This window comes from Erinaceus europaeus, chromosome 2 (genome assembly GCF_950295315.1).
Source record: "Erinaceus europaeus chromosome 2, mEriEur2.1, whole genome shotgun sequence".
Lineage (NCBI taxonomy): Eukaryota > Metazoa > Chordata > Mammalia > Eulipotyphla > Erinaceidae > Erinaceus > Erinaceus europaeus.
In genome coordinates this window covers 9,246,933-9,264,242 of record NC_080163.1, presented here as the reverse complement: position 1 = coordinate 9,264,242, position 17,310 = coordinate 9,246,933, and the positions used below count along the sequence as shown (strand labels likewise).

Genomic DNA, 17,310 nt, shown 5'->3' with positions numbered 1-17,310 from the left:
AGAGAGACACCGGGTAGGGGAGATAGCATAATGGTCATATAGAGAGACTCCTGGGGCCCGGTGGTGGCATGTCTGGTTAAGCACCCACACTACAGTTCACGAGGACTCAGGTTCTAGCCCCTGGCCCCCACCTGCAGGGGGAAAGCTTCACGGGGGGTGAAACAGGGCTGCAGGTGTCTCTCTGTCTCTCTCCTTCTCTATCACCCCCTTCCCTCTCAATTTCTGGCTGTCTCTACCCAATAGATAAATAAAGAATTTAAAGAGAGAGAGAAAGACAGACAGACACTCATGCCTGAGGCTCCAAAGTTTCAGGTTCAATCCCCCACCTTCACCATAAGCCAGAGCTGAGCAGTGCTCTGGTAATTAATAATAATTATAACAATAGTAGTAATGATGGTGAATCTTTTTAAAAGCATTTATCAGGGAGAGAGGCACCGACCGACACCTGCAGCACTGCTTCACCGCTGGTAGTTTCCCTGGAGGTGGCCACTAGAGGCTTGAACCTGGGTTCTTGTACATTGTAGCATGTGCACTCAAATCAGCCTCCTGCACCCCCTCTCCCTTCTCTCTCTCCCCCTCACTCCCTCTCTCTCTCTCTCCCTTTCCTTTTCTTTTTTCCTTTCCAAAAGCACTACTCGGCTGTAGCTTCTGGTGGTGCTGGGGACTAAGCCAAGCATAAGGTCCTGAGTTCAGTCCCCGGCAGCACATACTCCAGAGTGATGTCTGATTCTTTCTCTGTGCCCATCTTCTTCATGAATACATAAATAAAATACGTTACAAAAAGATAAATAAACCTGGCAGCTCATACCTCGGGCATGAAAGTCCTACAGAGCCCTTTTCCAGACTCCCCGGCCTGTAGCATGGTCCCTGCTCATCAGACTATAATCCTCAATCTTTTTTTTTTTTTTAATCTTTATTTATTGGATAGAAACAACCAGAAATCGAGAGGGAAGGAGGAGATAGACAGAGAGACACCCACAGCCCTGCTTTACCACTCGCAAAGCTTTTCCCATGCAGGTGGGGGCCAGGGGCTTGAAACCGGGTCCTTTCGCACTGTAACGTGTTGCTCAACCAGGTGCACCACCACCCGGCACCTCATCCTCAGCCTTTATCCAGAGGACATTTTCCTTCCTGCAATCTGAAGCTGGTTCTATTAATTAGTAGCCTCCCCTTTCACTGACAGCTCCTTCTTCCTCCTGCCTGATGTGAGCTGGACTGCTAAGAACATCTCCTGTGAGTGCAGTGTTCAGTCACGGTCCTTGCCCATGTGGTCTGCCTCACTTTGTATATGTATTGGACCTTATGTCATAATTCCCTTCTTTAAAAAAAAATCATTGGGGGTGGGGGGAGTCGGGCTATAGCGCAGCGGGTTAAGCGCAGGTGGCGCAAAGCACAAGGACCGGCATAAGGATCCCGGTTCGAACCCCGGCTCCCCACCTGCAGGGGAGTCGCTTCCCAGGTGGTGAAGCAGGTCTGCAGGTGTCTATCTTTCTCTCCTCCTCTCTGTCTTCCCCTCCTCTCTCCATTTCTCTCTGTCCTATCCAACAACGACAACAACAATAATAACTACAACAATAAAACAACAAGGGCAACAAAAGGGAATAAATAAATAAAATAAATATAAAAAAATCACTGGGGGGAAGGGGTGGTCACGTGTTGGCATCTGGCTGAGTGCTCACATCACTGTGCAAGGACCTGGGCTCAAGCCCCATGGCCCCCACCTGTAGGGGGAAACTTCATGAGTGGTGAAGCAGGGATGCAGGTGTCTCTCTGTCGCCCCTCTCAATGTCTATATGTTCCTAGCCAATAATAAACATAAATTTAAAAAAACATTTTAAACTGGGAGTTGGGCGATAGCGCAGCGGGTTAAGCGCACATGGCGCAAAGCGCAAGGACCGGCGTAAGGATCCCAGTTGGAGCCCCTGGCTCCCCACCTGCAGTGGAGTCACTTCACAGGCGGTGAAGCAGGACTGCAGGTCTTTATCTCCCCCTCTCTGTCTTCCCCTCCTCTCTCCATTTCTCTCTGTCCTATCCAACAATGACGACATCAATAACAACAATAACTACAACAATAAAGCAACAAGGACAACAAAAGGGAATAAATAAATATTTTAAAAAACATTTTAAATTATTTACTTATTAGACAGTCTAGGGGAGAGAGAGGTCTAGGTGGTGGTGCTGTTGGTAGAGCACATGTGTCATAATGCGCAAGGATCTGGGTTCCAGTCCCCACCTGCAAGGGGTAGGATGTCTCTTAATTTTTTATTTTATTTTATTTTTATCTCGGCTCCCAGGTGTCTCTCTCTTTTTCCCTATCTTCCCCTCCCCTCTCAGTTTCTCTCTATCAAATGATACAAATAATTTTTTAAAATTACAGAAAGGAAGAGGGAGAGAGAAGCAGAGCATCTCAGGCAGTGCCAGGGGTCACACTCAAAACCTTGTGCTTGAGGGCCATGGCTTTGTCCACCGTGCCGTCTCCTGGGCCGCTGTGACTTCCTCCTGAAAGACAAGATGGTGTTCTTGTTTACCCACCACACCACATCCTGGGCCACTTCATTTGCCTTTTTATTATTGTTATTAAATATTTTTTTTAATATTTATTATTCCCCTTTTGATGCCTTTGTTGTTTTATAGTTCTAGTTATTATTGATGTCATTGTTATTGGATAGGACAGAGAGAAATGGAGAGAGGCAGAGAAGACAGAGAGGGGGAGAGAAAGACAGACACCTGCAGACCTGCTTCACCGCCTGTGAAGCGACTCCCCTGCAGGTGGGGAGCCGGGGGCTCGAACCGGAATCCTCATGCTGGTCCTTGCACTTTGCGCCACCTTAAGCATGTTTTGTTTACTTCCCACAGACTTGTGCCTTAGTTTTCCAGTTCACCTCAGATTTTATTTCCTCCTTCATCCCGTTATGGTCAGAAAAGATGCATTGTATGATATCTTGTTTGTTTTCATAAACAGCATATTTTACTTTAAATTCAGTATTTATCTGGTCACCAGATGAAGGGAGTCAATTTAGGGGCTAGATGGTTGCTTGCGACGGACCGCTCAGGCGGAGGAGCAGCAGGAAGGATCAGGGAACTCAGAAGGCGACCACCAGGGTGGGTCAGGAGGAGAACAGAATACAACACACTCTGTTGGAGGGTGAATCTGAACTCAAGTTTTATTTAGCAAGTGAGAGTTTATATATCCTTCAGTCTCACATAAACAATATCTGGAACAAAGCTCATTTCTTGATTAGATGGCCTTGCAGTTTTACACAGTAATGTCGTTATGGGGTGATGCATTTCTGAGTAACAGGCTTAGCAGATAGTATTTTACGTAGAGTTTTAACATATTTCATAAGAGGAGGTGAGTAAGTATTATTAAGAATTTTTCCTAAAACTTTATGTATTTGATGACCCATAACTTTGTCCACCTCATTTCCTGTTCATCTGTATCTAATCTGGGAACAAGGGCTGTTCGTCCCCGATTACACGGCATCATTACCAGTACATAATGAAAACAATAATCAGAGTTTCCAATTTAGATCTGCTCAGGATGCCAAGACCCACTCCCAGAATTCTTCTTCCTTGAAGAGAGTTTTCCTGGGTGCTGACCCTGTCAGACCCATCATTCTGGAGTTGAGTGGGGCGTGGCAGTTGCTCACTTGGTAGAGCATACCTGTCACAGTGCACAAGGAGCCTGGTTTATGCCCCTGGTTCAAATCCCCAGTCCCCATCTGTAGGAGGGAAGCTTCTCTAGTGTCAAACAGCTGCAGGTGTCTCTCCTGCTCTCTCCCTCTACCTCCATAGTCCCTGTTGATTTCTCTCTGTCTCTCTCCCCCTCCCTTCCTCCCTCCCCCCTCCCATCCTTATTTATTAATTGGTTACAGACGGCCAGAAATTGAGAGGAAATTACAAAGCTTTCCCCCCGACGGTGGGGCTCAAACCCCATCCTTGCACATTGTAACAAGTGCACTTAACCAGGTGCACCACCACCTGGCCCCAATTTCTGTTTCTACCCACTAAATAAATTTAATTAAAAGATGGTTTAAAAGACAAAATTGGGGAGTTGGGCTGTAGCGCAACGGATTAAGCGCAGGTGGCGCAAAGCACAAGGACCGGCATAAGGATCCCGGTTCGAACCCCGGCTCCCCACTTGCAGGGGAGTCGCTTCACAGGCGGTGAAGCAGGTCTGCAGGTGTCTATCTTTCTCTCCTCCTCTCTGTCTTCCCCTCCTCTCTCCATTTCTCTCTGTCCTATCCAACAACGACAACAACAATAATAACTACAACAATAAAACAAGGGCAGCAAAAGGGAATAAATAAATAAAATATTTTTTAAAAAAGACAAAATTGGTCTCACTCAGCAGGAGGCCCTAACCTGGCATCCTGATAGGCCCAAATTTAAAATTCAACAGCCTTCATTTCACAGATGCTTTAATTACCACATTGTTAAAAATAAGCACTTTTGGGGGAGTTGGGTCGTAGCGCAGCGGGTTAAGTGCATGTGGCGCAAAGCGCAGGGACTGGTTAAGGATCCTGGTTCGAGCCCCCTGCTCCCCACCTGCCTGGGAGTCACTTCACAGGTGGTGAAGCAGGTCTGCAGGTGTCTGTCTTTCTGCCCCATCTCTCTACATTTCTCTGTCCTATCTAACAACAACAGTAATAACTACAACAACAATATAAAACAACAAGGACAACAAAAGGGAAAAATAAATAAAAATTAGCACTTTGGGGAGATAGCATAATGGTTATGCAAACAGACTCTCATGCCTGAGGCTCTAAAAGTTCCAGGTTCAGTCCCCCGCATCACCATAAGCCAGAGCTGAGCATTGCTGTGGTGTTTCTCGTTCTCTCTCAAAAATAAAATATTTTTTAAAAAATAAGCACTTTGGGCTCCGCACAGGCTGATGGTGATGCAGAAGAACATTAAGAAGTCTGGATGATGGTATAGTGGCTGAACCATCAGACTCTCAAGCATGAGATCTTAAGTTCAGTCTCCGGCAGCACATGTACCAGAATGATGTCTGGCTCTTTCTCCTATTTTTCTCAAAAATAAAATAAATAAAATGTTTAAAAAAAAAAAAAAAGTTCATGCCCAAGGCTCTGATGTCCCAGACAGCATTGTGGCTATGCAAATAACTCTGATGCCACAGGCTTCCTGAGAGCAGGTTCAGTCCCTAGCACCATCATAAAACAGCTGGTCATGCTCTAGTTGGTCAGGATCTCTCTCTCCCTCTCCCTCTCTCCCTCTCTTATATTTTTCTCCCCCCCCATCTCTCTTTCAAAAATAAAGTTATTTAAAATAAAAACAACAACAAGGATCCCGGTTCGAGCCCGCCTCCCCACCTGCAGGGGAGTCGCTTCACAGGCATTGGAGCAGGTCTGCAGTGTCTATCTTTCTCTCCCCCTCTCTGTCTTCCCCTCCTCTCTCCATTTCTCTCTGTCCTATCCAACAACAACGACATCAATAACAACAATCACTACAACAATAAAACAAGGGCAACAAAAGGAAATAAATATTTTTTAAAAAGGAATAAATTAGAAACAACCCCATTATCCGGGATATTTTCTGCCATCTGCATGACTTATACCAGCATTACACCCTGTGCTTTTTCCTAGTTACGTAAGGGAATAGATGCACCTTCACTGCCTAGGGAAGTTGTCTCATTCACATAAAGCAAGGCATTGCCGTGACACCTCTCCTGGGGGGCCGAGACCCACCTGGGCTCAGTCCTGGGCCTTGCATGGTAACAAAGACATCCTGTCTGCTAAGCTACCTCTCTGGCCCCAGACAGCTGTGTTTTCTTCACTCGCCACTGTGTTATACCACTTAGTCAAACACTGACATTACATGGCTTATAATTATAAGCAGAATTAACTACCTATATGAGTTTTAAAATAAAGTATGTGGGGCAGGGGTAGAGAGCATAATTGGTTATGCAACAGACTCATTCCTGAGGCTACAAAGTCCCAGGTTCAAACTCCTGCACCATAATAAGCCAGAGCTGAGCAGTGAGTGCTCTGGTCAAAAAAGAATACAAATTTGGAGTTGGGCGGTAGCACAGCGGGTTAAGCGCACGTGGCTCAAAGTTTAAAGACCAGCATAATGATCCTGGCTCAAGCCCCCGGCTCCCCACCTGCAGGGGAGTCGCTTCACAGACGATGAAGCAGATCTGTAGGTGTCTTTCTCTCCCCTTCTCTGTCTTCCCCTCCTCTCTCCATTTCTCTCTGTCCTATCCAACAATGATGACTTCAATAACAACAATAATAACTACAATAAAAAAGGGAATATTTAAAAAGAATTAAAATTTTAAAATGTGTGTGCATAAAGTTTGTATGTATCTTTTTAAAGTATATATATGTATGTATAAAAGCATATATGTATAACAAAATTATATTTTATTTTTGCCAGAGCACTGCTCAGCTCTGGCTTGTAGTGAGTGGTGTGGGGATTGAACTTGGGAACTCAGAGCCGCAGGCATGAGAGGCTGTTTGCATAACCATCATGCTTTCTACCTAGAGTTTCCATCCTGCTTCATTAAAAGTACATCTTGGGGCTGGGTGGTGACGCACCTGGTTGAATGCACAAGGATCTGGGTTCGAGCCCCCAGTCCCCACCCGCAGGGGGAAAGTTTTGTGAGTGGTGAAGCAGTGTTGCAGGTGTCTCTCTCGATCACCCCTTTCCTCTCAATTTTTGGCTATAAAGATAAATACAGATAATAAGAAAAATTAAAAATAGTCCTTAAGTGTTTGTAAAGATAGGTCACCTGGAAGGTCTGGGTGGTGGCGTACAGGGCAGAGCACACAAGGACCCACGTTCAAGCTCCTGGTCCCCACCTGCAGGTGGGGAGCTTTAGGGGCGATGAAGCAAGTGATGCAGGTGTTTCTCTGCTATCAAAGAGACTTAAATGGGGCTGAGCGATGACACCACCTACTGAGCACGCATGTCATGCACGAGAAACCAGGCTCAAGCCTCCAGGAAGCTTCACGATCAGTGAGGCAGCGCCACAGGTCTCCCTCTGTATCCCTACCTTCTCTTTCAGTTTCTTTCTCTCTGTTAACTGTACCTTCGCATAAACTATAAAAGAACGACAAAAAATGGCCACAGAAAGAATGGGTTAGTCATGCTGCCACTGAGCCCCAGCAACCAGCAGGCAGTAAGCAGGTGGCAATTAAAGAATGAACGAAATTCCAGCTCACCTGAGAGTGTTCTTCACCTTGATGTGAAGAACCCAGGTTTGCGCCCACCCCCATCACACTGCAGGAATCTTTGGTGCTGTAGTGGCTTTTCAGCTCTGCCTCTGTTTCTCTTGGGAAAAAAAAAAAAAAATCAGTTATGGCAATGAAAAAAAAGTATTTTCAGGTTCATATTAAGTGCACTAAAATATAATGACAGTCTTGTAAACCTGTGGATTTTTAATTGTGTAGAGACAGAAATTGAGAGAGAAGGGGGAGGTAGAGCTAGGGCAGAGGGTAGATAGCATAATGATTCTGCAGAGACTCTCATGCCTGAGGCCCCAAAGTCCCAGGTTCAATCCCCCGTGCCACCATAAGCCAGAGCTCAGCAGTGCTCTGGTAAAATAAAAATAACATAAAATTAAAAAAATAAATAAAATCACTAGAAATAAAAGAAACGCAAAAAGTACAAGATACAGCTGTTAAAAGCAAGAAACTGCTGTGCAGCATTTTAAGCTTAACTTTCTAGAACTGCAATTTAAAGCAGCAAACTCAGCTTTGCATAGCATTCAGGATAAAGCTCATCTTTAGATCCATGGTAGCAATTCTTATGTCACTGTCTTTTTTTCTGCTCAGCTCTGGCTGATGGTGGTGCTGGGGATTGAACCTGAAACCTTGAAACCTCAGGCCTAGAAAGCTCCTTGCATAACCTTTATGTCATGCTGTCTTCCCTGTTCAAAGTTAGATTCCTTAAAAGTTGCTTTATGGGGCAGAGGGTAAATAGCATAATGGTTATGCAAAGCAGACTCTCATGCCTCAGACTCCAACATCACAGGTTCAGTCCCCCGCACCACCATAAGCCAGAACTAAACAGTGTTCTGGTTAAAAAAGGAAAAAAAGCTGCTTTGTGAATTTTTCAGTTAAATCATAAGCAGGATAGCTTTTTACTTTTTTAGATAATTTTTCAAATTACCACTTTTCCTTTTTTTTTTTTTTTTTGCCTCCAATGTTATTTGCTGGGGCTTGGTGCCTGCACCATGAATCCACTGCTCCTGGAGACTATTTTTCCCATTTTCTTGTTGCCCTTGTAGTTGTTATTGTTGTTGGATAGAATAGAAATGGAGAGAAGAGAGGAGGACAGAGAGGGGGAGAGAAAGATAAAGACACCTACAGACCTGCTTCACCACTTGCCAAGTGACCCCTCTGCAGGTGAGATGGGGGCTCAAACTGGGATCCTTATGACAGTCCTTTTACTTTGCGCCATATGCGCTTAACCCGCTGCGCTACCGCCCAGCCCCCGTTTTTTTTTTTTTGTATTTCTTTATTGGATAGAAGCAGGCAGAAATTGAGAGGGAAGGGTGAGATAGAGGAGAGAGACACCTGCAGGACTGCTTCACCACTCATGAAGCTTTCCCCTCCAGGTGGGGACCCAGGGGCTCGAACCTGGGTCCTTGCGCACTGTAATGTGTGTCTAACCAAGTGTGCCACCACTTGTCCCCTCCCCCCCTTTTTAGAGCACTGCTCATCTCTGGTTTGTGGTGGTGTGGGAGTGAACCTCGGACTTGGGAGCCGCAGGCATGAGAGTCTGCATAAACATTATACTATCTACCCTGCTCAGGATAGCTATCATGTACCTCTTTGCAAATCAGCTTCATTGTGACTTCCAAGTTATTATTAACCAGTAATTTCTTTGCTTTATTTCTTGGGCTCTTATGTTCAGGGTTTCTTCAGCTTTTTAAGCAAAGGTTCATCGTTTGAACCATTCCCACGTTCATTTTCTTTCTTGGAACTATCTTGATTCCTCTTGGTGGTGTTACCTTGCTTTTTTTTTTTTTTTTAAATTTCCCTTTTGTTGCCCTTGTTTTTTATTGTTGTTATTGATATCGTCGTTGTTGGTTAGGACAGAGAGAACTGGAAAGAGGAGGGGAAGAGACAGGTGGAGAAAAAAAGACACCTGCAGACCTGCTTCACTGCCTGTGAAGTGACTCCCCTGCAGGTGGGGAGCCGGGGGCTCCAACCGGGATCCTTAAGCTGGTCCTTGCGCTTTGCGCCACGTGTGCTTAACCCGCTGCACCACCACCCGACTCCCCCACGTTTTCCTTTTCATCTTCATAACTACTAGATTCATAAGACAGTATCTGGACACTTGCTGTTTCTTTTAGCTTTCCTTGGCATTCCTGAACTGTTGTTTCTGCTTTTGCTACAAGCTTTTTAAATTTTTTTATTTTGGTAATGGTTTGAATGCATTAAAAATTATTCTCTGACTCCTCCCTGCCCTCCATTAAGAAATAAAGCTGGGAGTGGGGTGGTAGCGCAGCGGGTTAAGCGCACATGGTGCAAAGTGCAAGGACTGGCCTAAGGATCCCGGTTCGAGCCCCGGCTCCCCACCTGCAGGGGAGTCGCTTCACAGGCGGTGAAGCAGGTCTGCAGGTGTCTGTCTTTCTCTCCCCCTCTCTGTCTTCCCCTCCTCTCTCCATTTCTCTCTGTCCTATCCAACAGCGACATCAGTCATAACAACAATAATAACTACAACAGTAAAACAACAAGGGCAATAGAAGAAAATAAATATACAAAGAAAAAGAAAGGAAGAGACAGAGAGACCCTGCAGCACTCCTTCCCCACTTGTGGAGCTTCCTCCTGCAGGTAGGGACTTGGGGCTCGAACCCGGGTCCTTGTGCGTTGTAATTCACACTGAATCATGCGCCCCACCACCCAGCCCCCCTCACAGATTTTTTTTTAAATCTTTGTTATATTATAGAGACATAAATTGAGAGGTGAGGGAGAGATAGGCAGAGTGACAGAAAGACACCTGCAGTCCTGCTTCACCACTCATGAATCTTCCCCCTGCAGGTGGGGACCAGGGGCTAGAACCCAGGTCCTTGTGCACTGTAATGTGTGCTCTCAACCATGTGTGACTCTGCCTGGCTTCCTCACTGATTTTTTTTTTTTACATGTTATATCTATTTTTTTTTTTTTTTTTACATTTCTTCCTTTTTATATTGGACATTTACTTTTCCAAATGGAAAATCATGAAAGTGACCCACATTCTTCTTCAGTGAAGACACTGCCTGGTCAGTTATAAAGCAGTTCATGTAGATTTATTTACTTATTTATTGCCAGAGCTCTGCTCAGCTCTGGCTTTTGGTGGTGCTGGAGATTCAGCCTGGGACCTTTGCTGCCTCAACATAGGAGTCATTTTGCATATCCACTGTGGTATCTCCTCAGCCTGTAGATCTTCTAATATTTTACTTACTCTGGATAGAGACAGAGAAATTGAGTGGGGAACGGGGAGATAGATAGATAGATCGGTAAGAGGGGGGAGATAGATAGATAGATCCGTAAGAGGACACCCACAGCACTGTTTCATCTCTCATGAAGCTTCTCTGCTATGGGTGGGAACGGGAGGGGTTCAAACCTGGGTTTTTGTGCACTGTAATGGGGATGGGACTAATGGTTTCCAGAAAATACAGTTGTTGCTACCTGTGTAAAATTTCTCAGCTTTCTGCAAACCACTCCAGCCTAGGCCCTCCTCTTGACTCCAGTGCAGGTATTTGGAGCAGGACCTGCTATCAGGGCTTTGTGCAGACCCCACCAGTTTCCTTTGTGTTTTAATTTTTTTTTCTTCTTCTTCTGGGGCACACAGCTGAGCTCAGCTCCGGCTTTTGATGGTGCTGGGAATTAAACCCGGGACCTTTGGTGCCTCTTGACATAAAAGTCTTCTAGCATAACCCTTATGCTATCTCAACCTTCCTTTTTTAAAAAAATTCTTTATTAGGGAAATTAATGGTTTAAAGTCAACAATACTTTGTACATGTGTAACACTTCTCAATTTTCCGCATTGCCATTCAACCCTCTTTAGGCCCTCCTCTGCCATCATGTTTAGGACCTGAAACCCCCCCCAAGTCTCACTTTGATGAACCCTCCTTTTTTTCTAATTTCTTCTTTCCTTCATTATTTTACTTTTTTAAATACACGTTTGAATAAAAATTTTATTTCAGAAAAAAATTTAAGTTTATAAATAGGAAAGAGCAACACTTCTGGTATATCTGCATAAATTTACACTAGTATCAACCCTGTTTTAATGTGACACATTAACATAATTATTGTTAGCACATCTGATTACTGAAATCACACTCTTTAAGAGTTTGTTGACTTTTGGGGCTGGGTGGTGGCGCACCTGGTTGAGCATACATGTTACAGTGCTCAAGGACCTGGGTTCGAGCCCCTGGTCCCCATCTGTAAGGGGAGAGCCTTTTGAGTGATGAAGCAGGGCTGCAGGTGTCGCTCTCTGTCTCTCCTCCTACCTCCCCCTTCCCTCTCAATTTCTGACTGTCTCCACCAAATAAAGTTAAATTTTTTTTTTTAAAAAAAAGTTTGCTGACTTTTATGGTGTATTGCACCAAAACAAAGGACTATGAAGAAGGACAGAAAGGGACTAGATGAAAGGACATTTGGGATATTGTGTTGTTATTTTTAACTTTATTGTGCCCTGGAAGGTAGCACAGTGGATATAGTGTTGGCCTCTCATGCATGAGGTCTTGAATTTAGTCCCACACATCACATATACCAGAGTGATACTCTACTTCTCTCTTCTCCCTTTTTCTCAGAAATAGTTTTTTTAAAAAAAAGTTTAAAAGATTTATTTTATGAGCATGAGAGAGGTTGAGACCAAATCAGTGCTCAGTTTGGCATGTGGTGGTATGGGGAATTGAACCTGGGGCCTGGGGGCCTTTAGTTATAAGACTCTTTGCAGAGCCATTTGCTATCTCCCCCACCTGACTTGTCATTTTTTATAGTTGTTTTCATTCTGATTGTAACCAAGACTCCTCTCTGCTTTATTGGACTACTCAGCTCACTCCTTTATCACTCTTGTCTGTAGTGTATTCCCACGTGGTTGTATGTTGATATGAACACCTGGCTTTACAGAGTCTTACGCACTTAGTGCTTTGTTCCAGTCAGATTTTTCTGGGCCTGGACATGGGCTTCTGCCCAGCATCACATGTCACCAGCATGTAGAAGTCAGCTATGAGCCACTGACACAAGAGTGAGTTACAGGGTGTGATGACGGCATAATGGTCGTACAGAGGGCTCTGGGCTGGGGAGACAGCATAGTGGTCATGCAAAAAAGATTTTCACTCCTGCAGCTCTAAGGTCCCAGGTTCTATCCCCAGCATCACCATCAGCCAGAGCTGAATAATGAAGGGGGGGATGAGTCCTAGAATAGAGCCTGACTTCTCCTGGGACCACCCCATCCTCAGGTGCTGTGCCATTCTGTGACATTAGGTACCCTGTAGAACACAACAGCTGACTCCCCACTTGACCTCAATGCCTGTTTCCAGAAAACAGTTCAATGGAGCAATTCCTTGAGATTGCTAGAGATTTGTGATGGTCTTACCCCTTCTCATAAAGTTAATATATACTTACCACATCTGCTTTCAGACTGTTGGCATGCAGTGGCCAGTGAGGAGACACCTTCTGAGCAGAGCATATCTGTGAAAGGAGAGTCACACATAAGGACTCTGGAGGTAGTAGCTACATCTCCCCAGAAGACCCAGCCCTTGAAAGTATGTGACCCTATCTTGGGAGATAGTTTGTACTTGGCTGAGCACCAGAGAATACATCTTGGGCAGAAACCGTACATGTGTCGGAAACAGTTGTGCTTGACTACCAGCCTTCAGGAGCAGCTCACACCCTTCATAAAGTCTGTGGAGGAAGACCTGCCCATCACGACCTATGCTGTCCAGGTGCCTTTCCCCTCCGGAGGGACTGGGAAGGACTGCCTAGCCAGCGTGGGATTCTCTCACGGTCAAGTCACTCACACTGGGGAGCAGTCGAACAAGTGTGAGAGTATCTTCTACAACAGAAGAAGCCAGTGCAGCTGGCAAGAATATAGGAAAGCCTTAGGTGTCACTGGTCCACTCATGCAGGACCAGAGATCCCTCAAGAGAGAAGGACCTTATTCATGCAGCATCTGTGGGAAAACCTGCAGCCGGAAATGTAATCTCATCCAGCACCAGAAAATTCACGCTGGAGGGAGGCCTTACCAGTGCTGCGAGTGTGGGAAAGTCTTCACCTACTACTCCAGCTTCCTGGTACATCAAAGAGTTCACACCAGAGAGAAACCTTACAAGTGCGGTGAATGTGGGAAAGCCTTCAGCCAGAGGTACAGCCTCAATGGCCACAGGAAAGTTCACACTGGAGAGCGGCCTCATGTCTGCAGTCAGTGTGGGCGATCTTTTAGTCAAAGGTCCAACCTCACTCAGCACCAGAGGCTCCACTCAGGAGAACGACCTTTTGAGTGTGGAGAGTGTGGGAAGTCTTTCAGCCAAAACTTCAGCCTCGTTTACCACCAGAGAGTTCATACTGGAGAAAGGCCTCACCGGTGCGCTGAGTGTGGGAAATCCTTTAGCCGAAGTTCTAGCCTCATTCATCACAAAAGACTTCACACAGGAGAAAGACCTTATAAGTGCAGCAAATGTGGGAAATCTTTTAAGCAAAGCTCCAGCTTTTGTTCACATCGGAAAATCCACACAGGAGAAAGACCTTACAAGTGTGGGGAATGCGGGAAGTGTTTTAACCATAGCTCCAACCTTAAGAACCATTGGCGAGTTCACACCGGAGAAAAGCCTGTCAAGTGCAAGGAATGCGGAAAATCCTTTAGCTGCAAATCTAACCTCATTAAACACCAGAGAGTCCACACTGGAGAGAGGCCTTATAAGTGTGGGGATTGTGGGAAATCTTTTAGCCAAAGCTCTGGCCTTATTCAGCATCGGAGAGCGCACATTGGGAAAAGGCCTAGGAGTGCGGTGAATATGGGAATTCCTCCTGCTGCTGCACACCTGACCATGTTCAACACCGGAGGTTTCACATTCCTGAAAGGCCCTAGATCAGGGATGTGCAGTTTCCTTCCAGAAAATTCCCCTGGGGCTGGGGAGACAGCATAATGCTTCTGCCAAAGTCTCTCCTGTATGAGCCTCTGAGGCCTCAGGTTCAGTCCCCCAGCACCACCATAAGCCAGAGCTGAGCAGTGCTCTGGTCTTTCTGTATCAGTCAGTCGCTCGCTCTCTCTCTCTCGCTCTCTCTCTCTCTTTCTCCCACTCATAATAAGGGGCCAGGTGGTGGCTCACCTGGTTGAGTGCACATACTACAGAGTGCAAAGATGTAGGTTTAAACCCCTGGTCCTCACCCACCAGCGGGAGCTTCACAAGTAGTGAAACGGCTACAGGTGTCCTCTCTCTCTCTCCCTCCCCTCTCAATTTCTCTTGGTCTCTATCCAATAGATAAATAAAATATTAGAGAGTGTGTGTATGTGTGTGTCCCCTGGAGAAGTTTTTAAAGGATTTACTACCCGAATTGAAGCACTTAATCTGAAAGCAGCACATGGGGGAGAGCCCCAGGCATGTCTCTATGGAGCTGCACTGGCGGCTTCTAACCTGCCAGGGCCTTTGCTACATCTGTGCTTCTGCAGTTTTTGTTTGTTTTCTTTATTAGGGGATTAATGGTTTGCAGTCAACAGTAGAATACAGTAGTTTGTACATGTGTAACATTTCTCAGTTTTCCACATAACAATTCAACCCCCTCTAGGTCCTCCTGGGTGGCAGAATTTGTTCCCATGTACCATGGCAAATCCAGTAGTTACTGCCTTGAGCTGTCAAGGGAAGCTGAGCCCTGAGCCTCCCCCATGTACTGGGTGTAACCCTGAACAGTCTTGACCTTGTGGTCATTCTTACATCCTTGACAAGTGAAGGTATGACCCTGGCCGGGTTTTGTCTCATAGAAGTTAAGTCTGAGTTCTACAGACTTGACAGAGCTATAGTTTCTTTTTCTTTTTTTTTTTTTTTTATTAGTGATTCAATATTGATAAACAAAATTACATGTCAACCAGGCTCAACCCCCAGTACCACCATAAGCCAGAGCTGAGTAGTGCTCTCATCTATTTATCTTTTGCTCTGTATCTCTCATTAAAATAAAATAAATAAAATGTTTACAAAAATTACATGTCAACAGGGGTATAATTCCACACCATTCCCAACACCAGAGTCCTGAATCCCAAGTCCCTCTTGCAAACCGCCATGATTCTCCCAAGGTTGGAGACATGGCTTAACTGTCATCTCTACAACTGTCTGTCCACATTTGTACATAATTGCTCCCTTTTTCTTCCAGGTCCAGTCCTCTCTTGCCCTCCAAGACACACATCACCCTATTATTGTATCCAGATATCTCTCCCCTTTTTCTTCCTCTCCTAGTCCTGATGGAGCTGGAGTTCAGAGCCCTCTTCTCTTCCTCCTATCACTTCCCCCCACTGGGAGTATGGATCAAAGTTGTTTTTGGGGTGTAGAAATAGGAGTTCTGGCTTCTGTAATTGCTTCTCTGCTGGACTTGCATGTTGGCAGGTGGATTCATACCCCCAGCCTGTTTCTATCTTTCCCTAGTGGGGTAGAGCTCTCAAGAGGCGAGGTTCCAAGACACACTGGTGAGGTCGTCTACCCAGAGAAGTCTGGGTAGACTCATGATAGCATTTGTAACTGGGTGTTGGAAAGGTGGCAGGATAGAAGGTGAAGCAAAATGGCTAAAGAACAGGAACCAAAAAGTAGGAACAGCAGATGAGACTAGGGACTTTAGGGTGGAAGAGAGCTAGAAAGTTTATTGGAGGCATGTTTCTAGGGGCCCATGACTGATAGTTTTTTGCTTGAGTTTGATAGCTAGCCTGAGGTTGGATAAAAACATTGAGAAATTTGATGGTGTCAAGAGTAGAGAAAGGGTTACAAAGTCGGACTAGGGCAGAGAGTAGCTCCAATATAGAACTACATATTCAAGGACATGATTTCCCTGGCCTCCAATTCACCATGCCGGGAACTGCTACCTTGTATTGCTTTGGATTTCACAGTAATGAAGACATGTCTTTGAGATTCTGTTCACTGTTCTGCTGGAGCAGCATGAAGGTAAAGAACCGTCTTGGTGTCTCCTGTCTCCTGTGTGTGTGCTGAAGACACTGCAAGGTAATAGGAGAATATAGTTCTCAGGGGCCAGGTGGTGGCGCACCTGATTGAATGCACATGTTACCATCTCAAGGACGTGGGTTCAAGATCCCGATCTCCACCTGCAGGGGGAAAGCTTCACAAATAGTGAAGGAGTGCTGCAGGTCTCCGTCCCTCCTTCCTTCTTTCCTTCTTTCCTTCTCTATCTGAATTGAGATCTGTAGGCTCCTGGTGGACGCCCACTTCTTCGACACTCCTGCATCCCAGTGGCAGGCTCTGATGGCAGCCAACCTGCTCTCACTTTTATTGTCAACACCTTGATGGACATTGTTTCTAACCAATCAGCTGGTGCCATGCCCAGTTTGAAACTGATAAAAGTGAGACAAGCGTGTGGGAATCTGCCTGTAACCCGTTACCTCCCCTCCCCTCCTTGGCCTCAGTCTCACCCTTTGGATCTCTGCACCCTGGGACTGTAACACTCGGAGCTGTTCTGCAGATATTTCCATAACATAACTTCCCCTTCCTTTTCAAATTCTGCCTCTATCCAGTAAAAATCAAATAAAATGGGAGTCGGGCTGTAGCGCAGCGGGTTAAGCGCAGGTGGCGCAAAGCTCAAGGACTGGCGTCAGGATCCCGGTTCGAGCCCCCGGCTCCCCACCTGCAGGCAGGTCCCTTCACAGGCGGTGAAGCAGGTCTGCAGGTGTCTGTCTTTCTCTCCCCCTCTCTGTCTTCCCCTCCTCTCTCCATTTCTCTCTGTCGTATCCAACAACAACGACATCAATAATAACTACAACAATAAAACAAGGGCAACAAAAGGGAATTAAAAAAAAAATTTTTTTTTAAATCAAATAAAATACCCTGTAAACAACATAGCTCTCTAGTCTTACCTGAATTTGCATTGTTGTCCAGAGTACACTTAATATATATTTGACAGAAACTAAAGGGGGGGTAATAGAGAGGGAATGACACCTGCAGCCCTGCTTCACTGATGGTGAAGCTTCCCCCTGCCACCAACACACATACAGGTGGGATCAGAGGTTTGAACCTAGGTCCTTGCACATTGTGACAAGTGTGCTCAACCAGGTGTGCCACCACCTGGCCCCAAGATTCAGGCTTTTATGATGGGTTTGGAGGTGCTACACGAGTCAGGAAGTCACCTCCAGTGTTTC

General features: G+C 45.6%; 1 protein-coding gene across 6 annotated transcripts in view; it reads left to right on the top strand.

Annotated features, from left to right (window-relative positions):
• The window catches only part of LOC107523593 (zinc finger protein 211-like), a 50,967-nt gene extending 33,991 nt beyond the window's left edge, over window positions 1-16,976 (top strand). For all 6 annotated transcript variants that reach the window (XM_016195079.2, XM_060176690.1, XM_060176700.1 and 3 more), the window contains one exon: window positions 12,603-16,976. In XM_016195079.2, the coding sequence (XP_016050565.1) occupies window positions 12,603-14,107 (1,505 nt within the window). In that variant the 3' untranslated portion in view covers window positions 14,108-16,976. The remainder of the gene's footprint in view (window positions 1-12,602) is intronic.
• The last annotated feature ends 334 nt before the right edge of the window (window positions 16,977-17,310 follow it).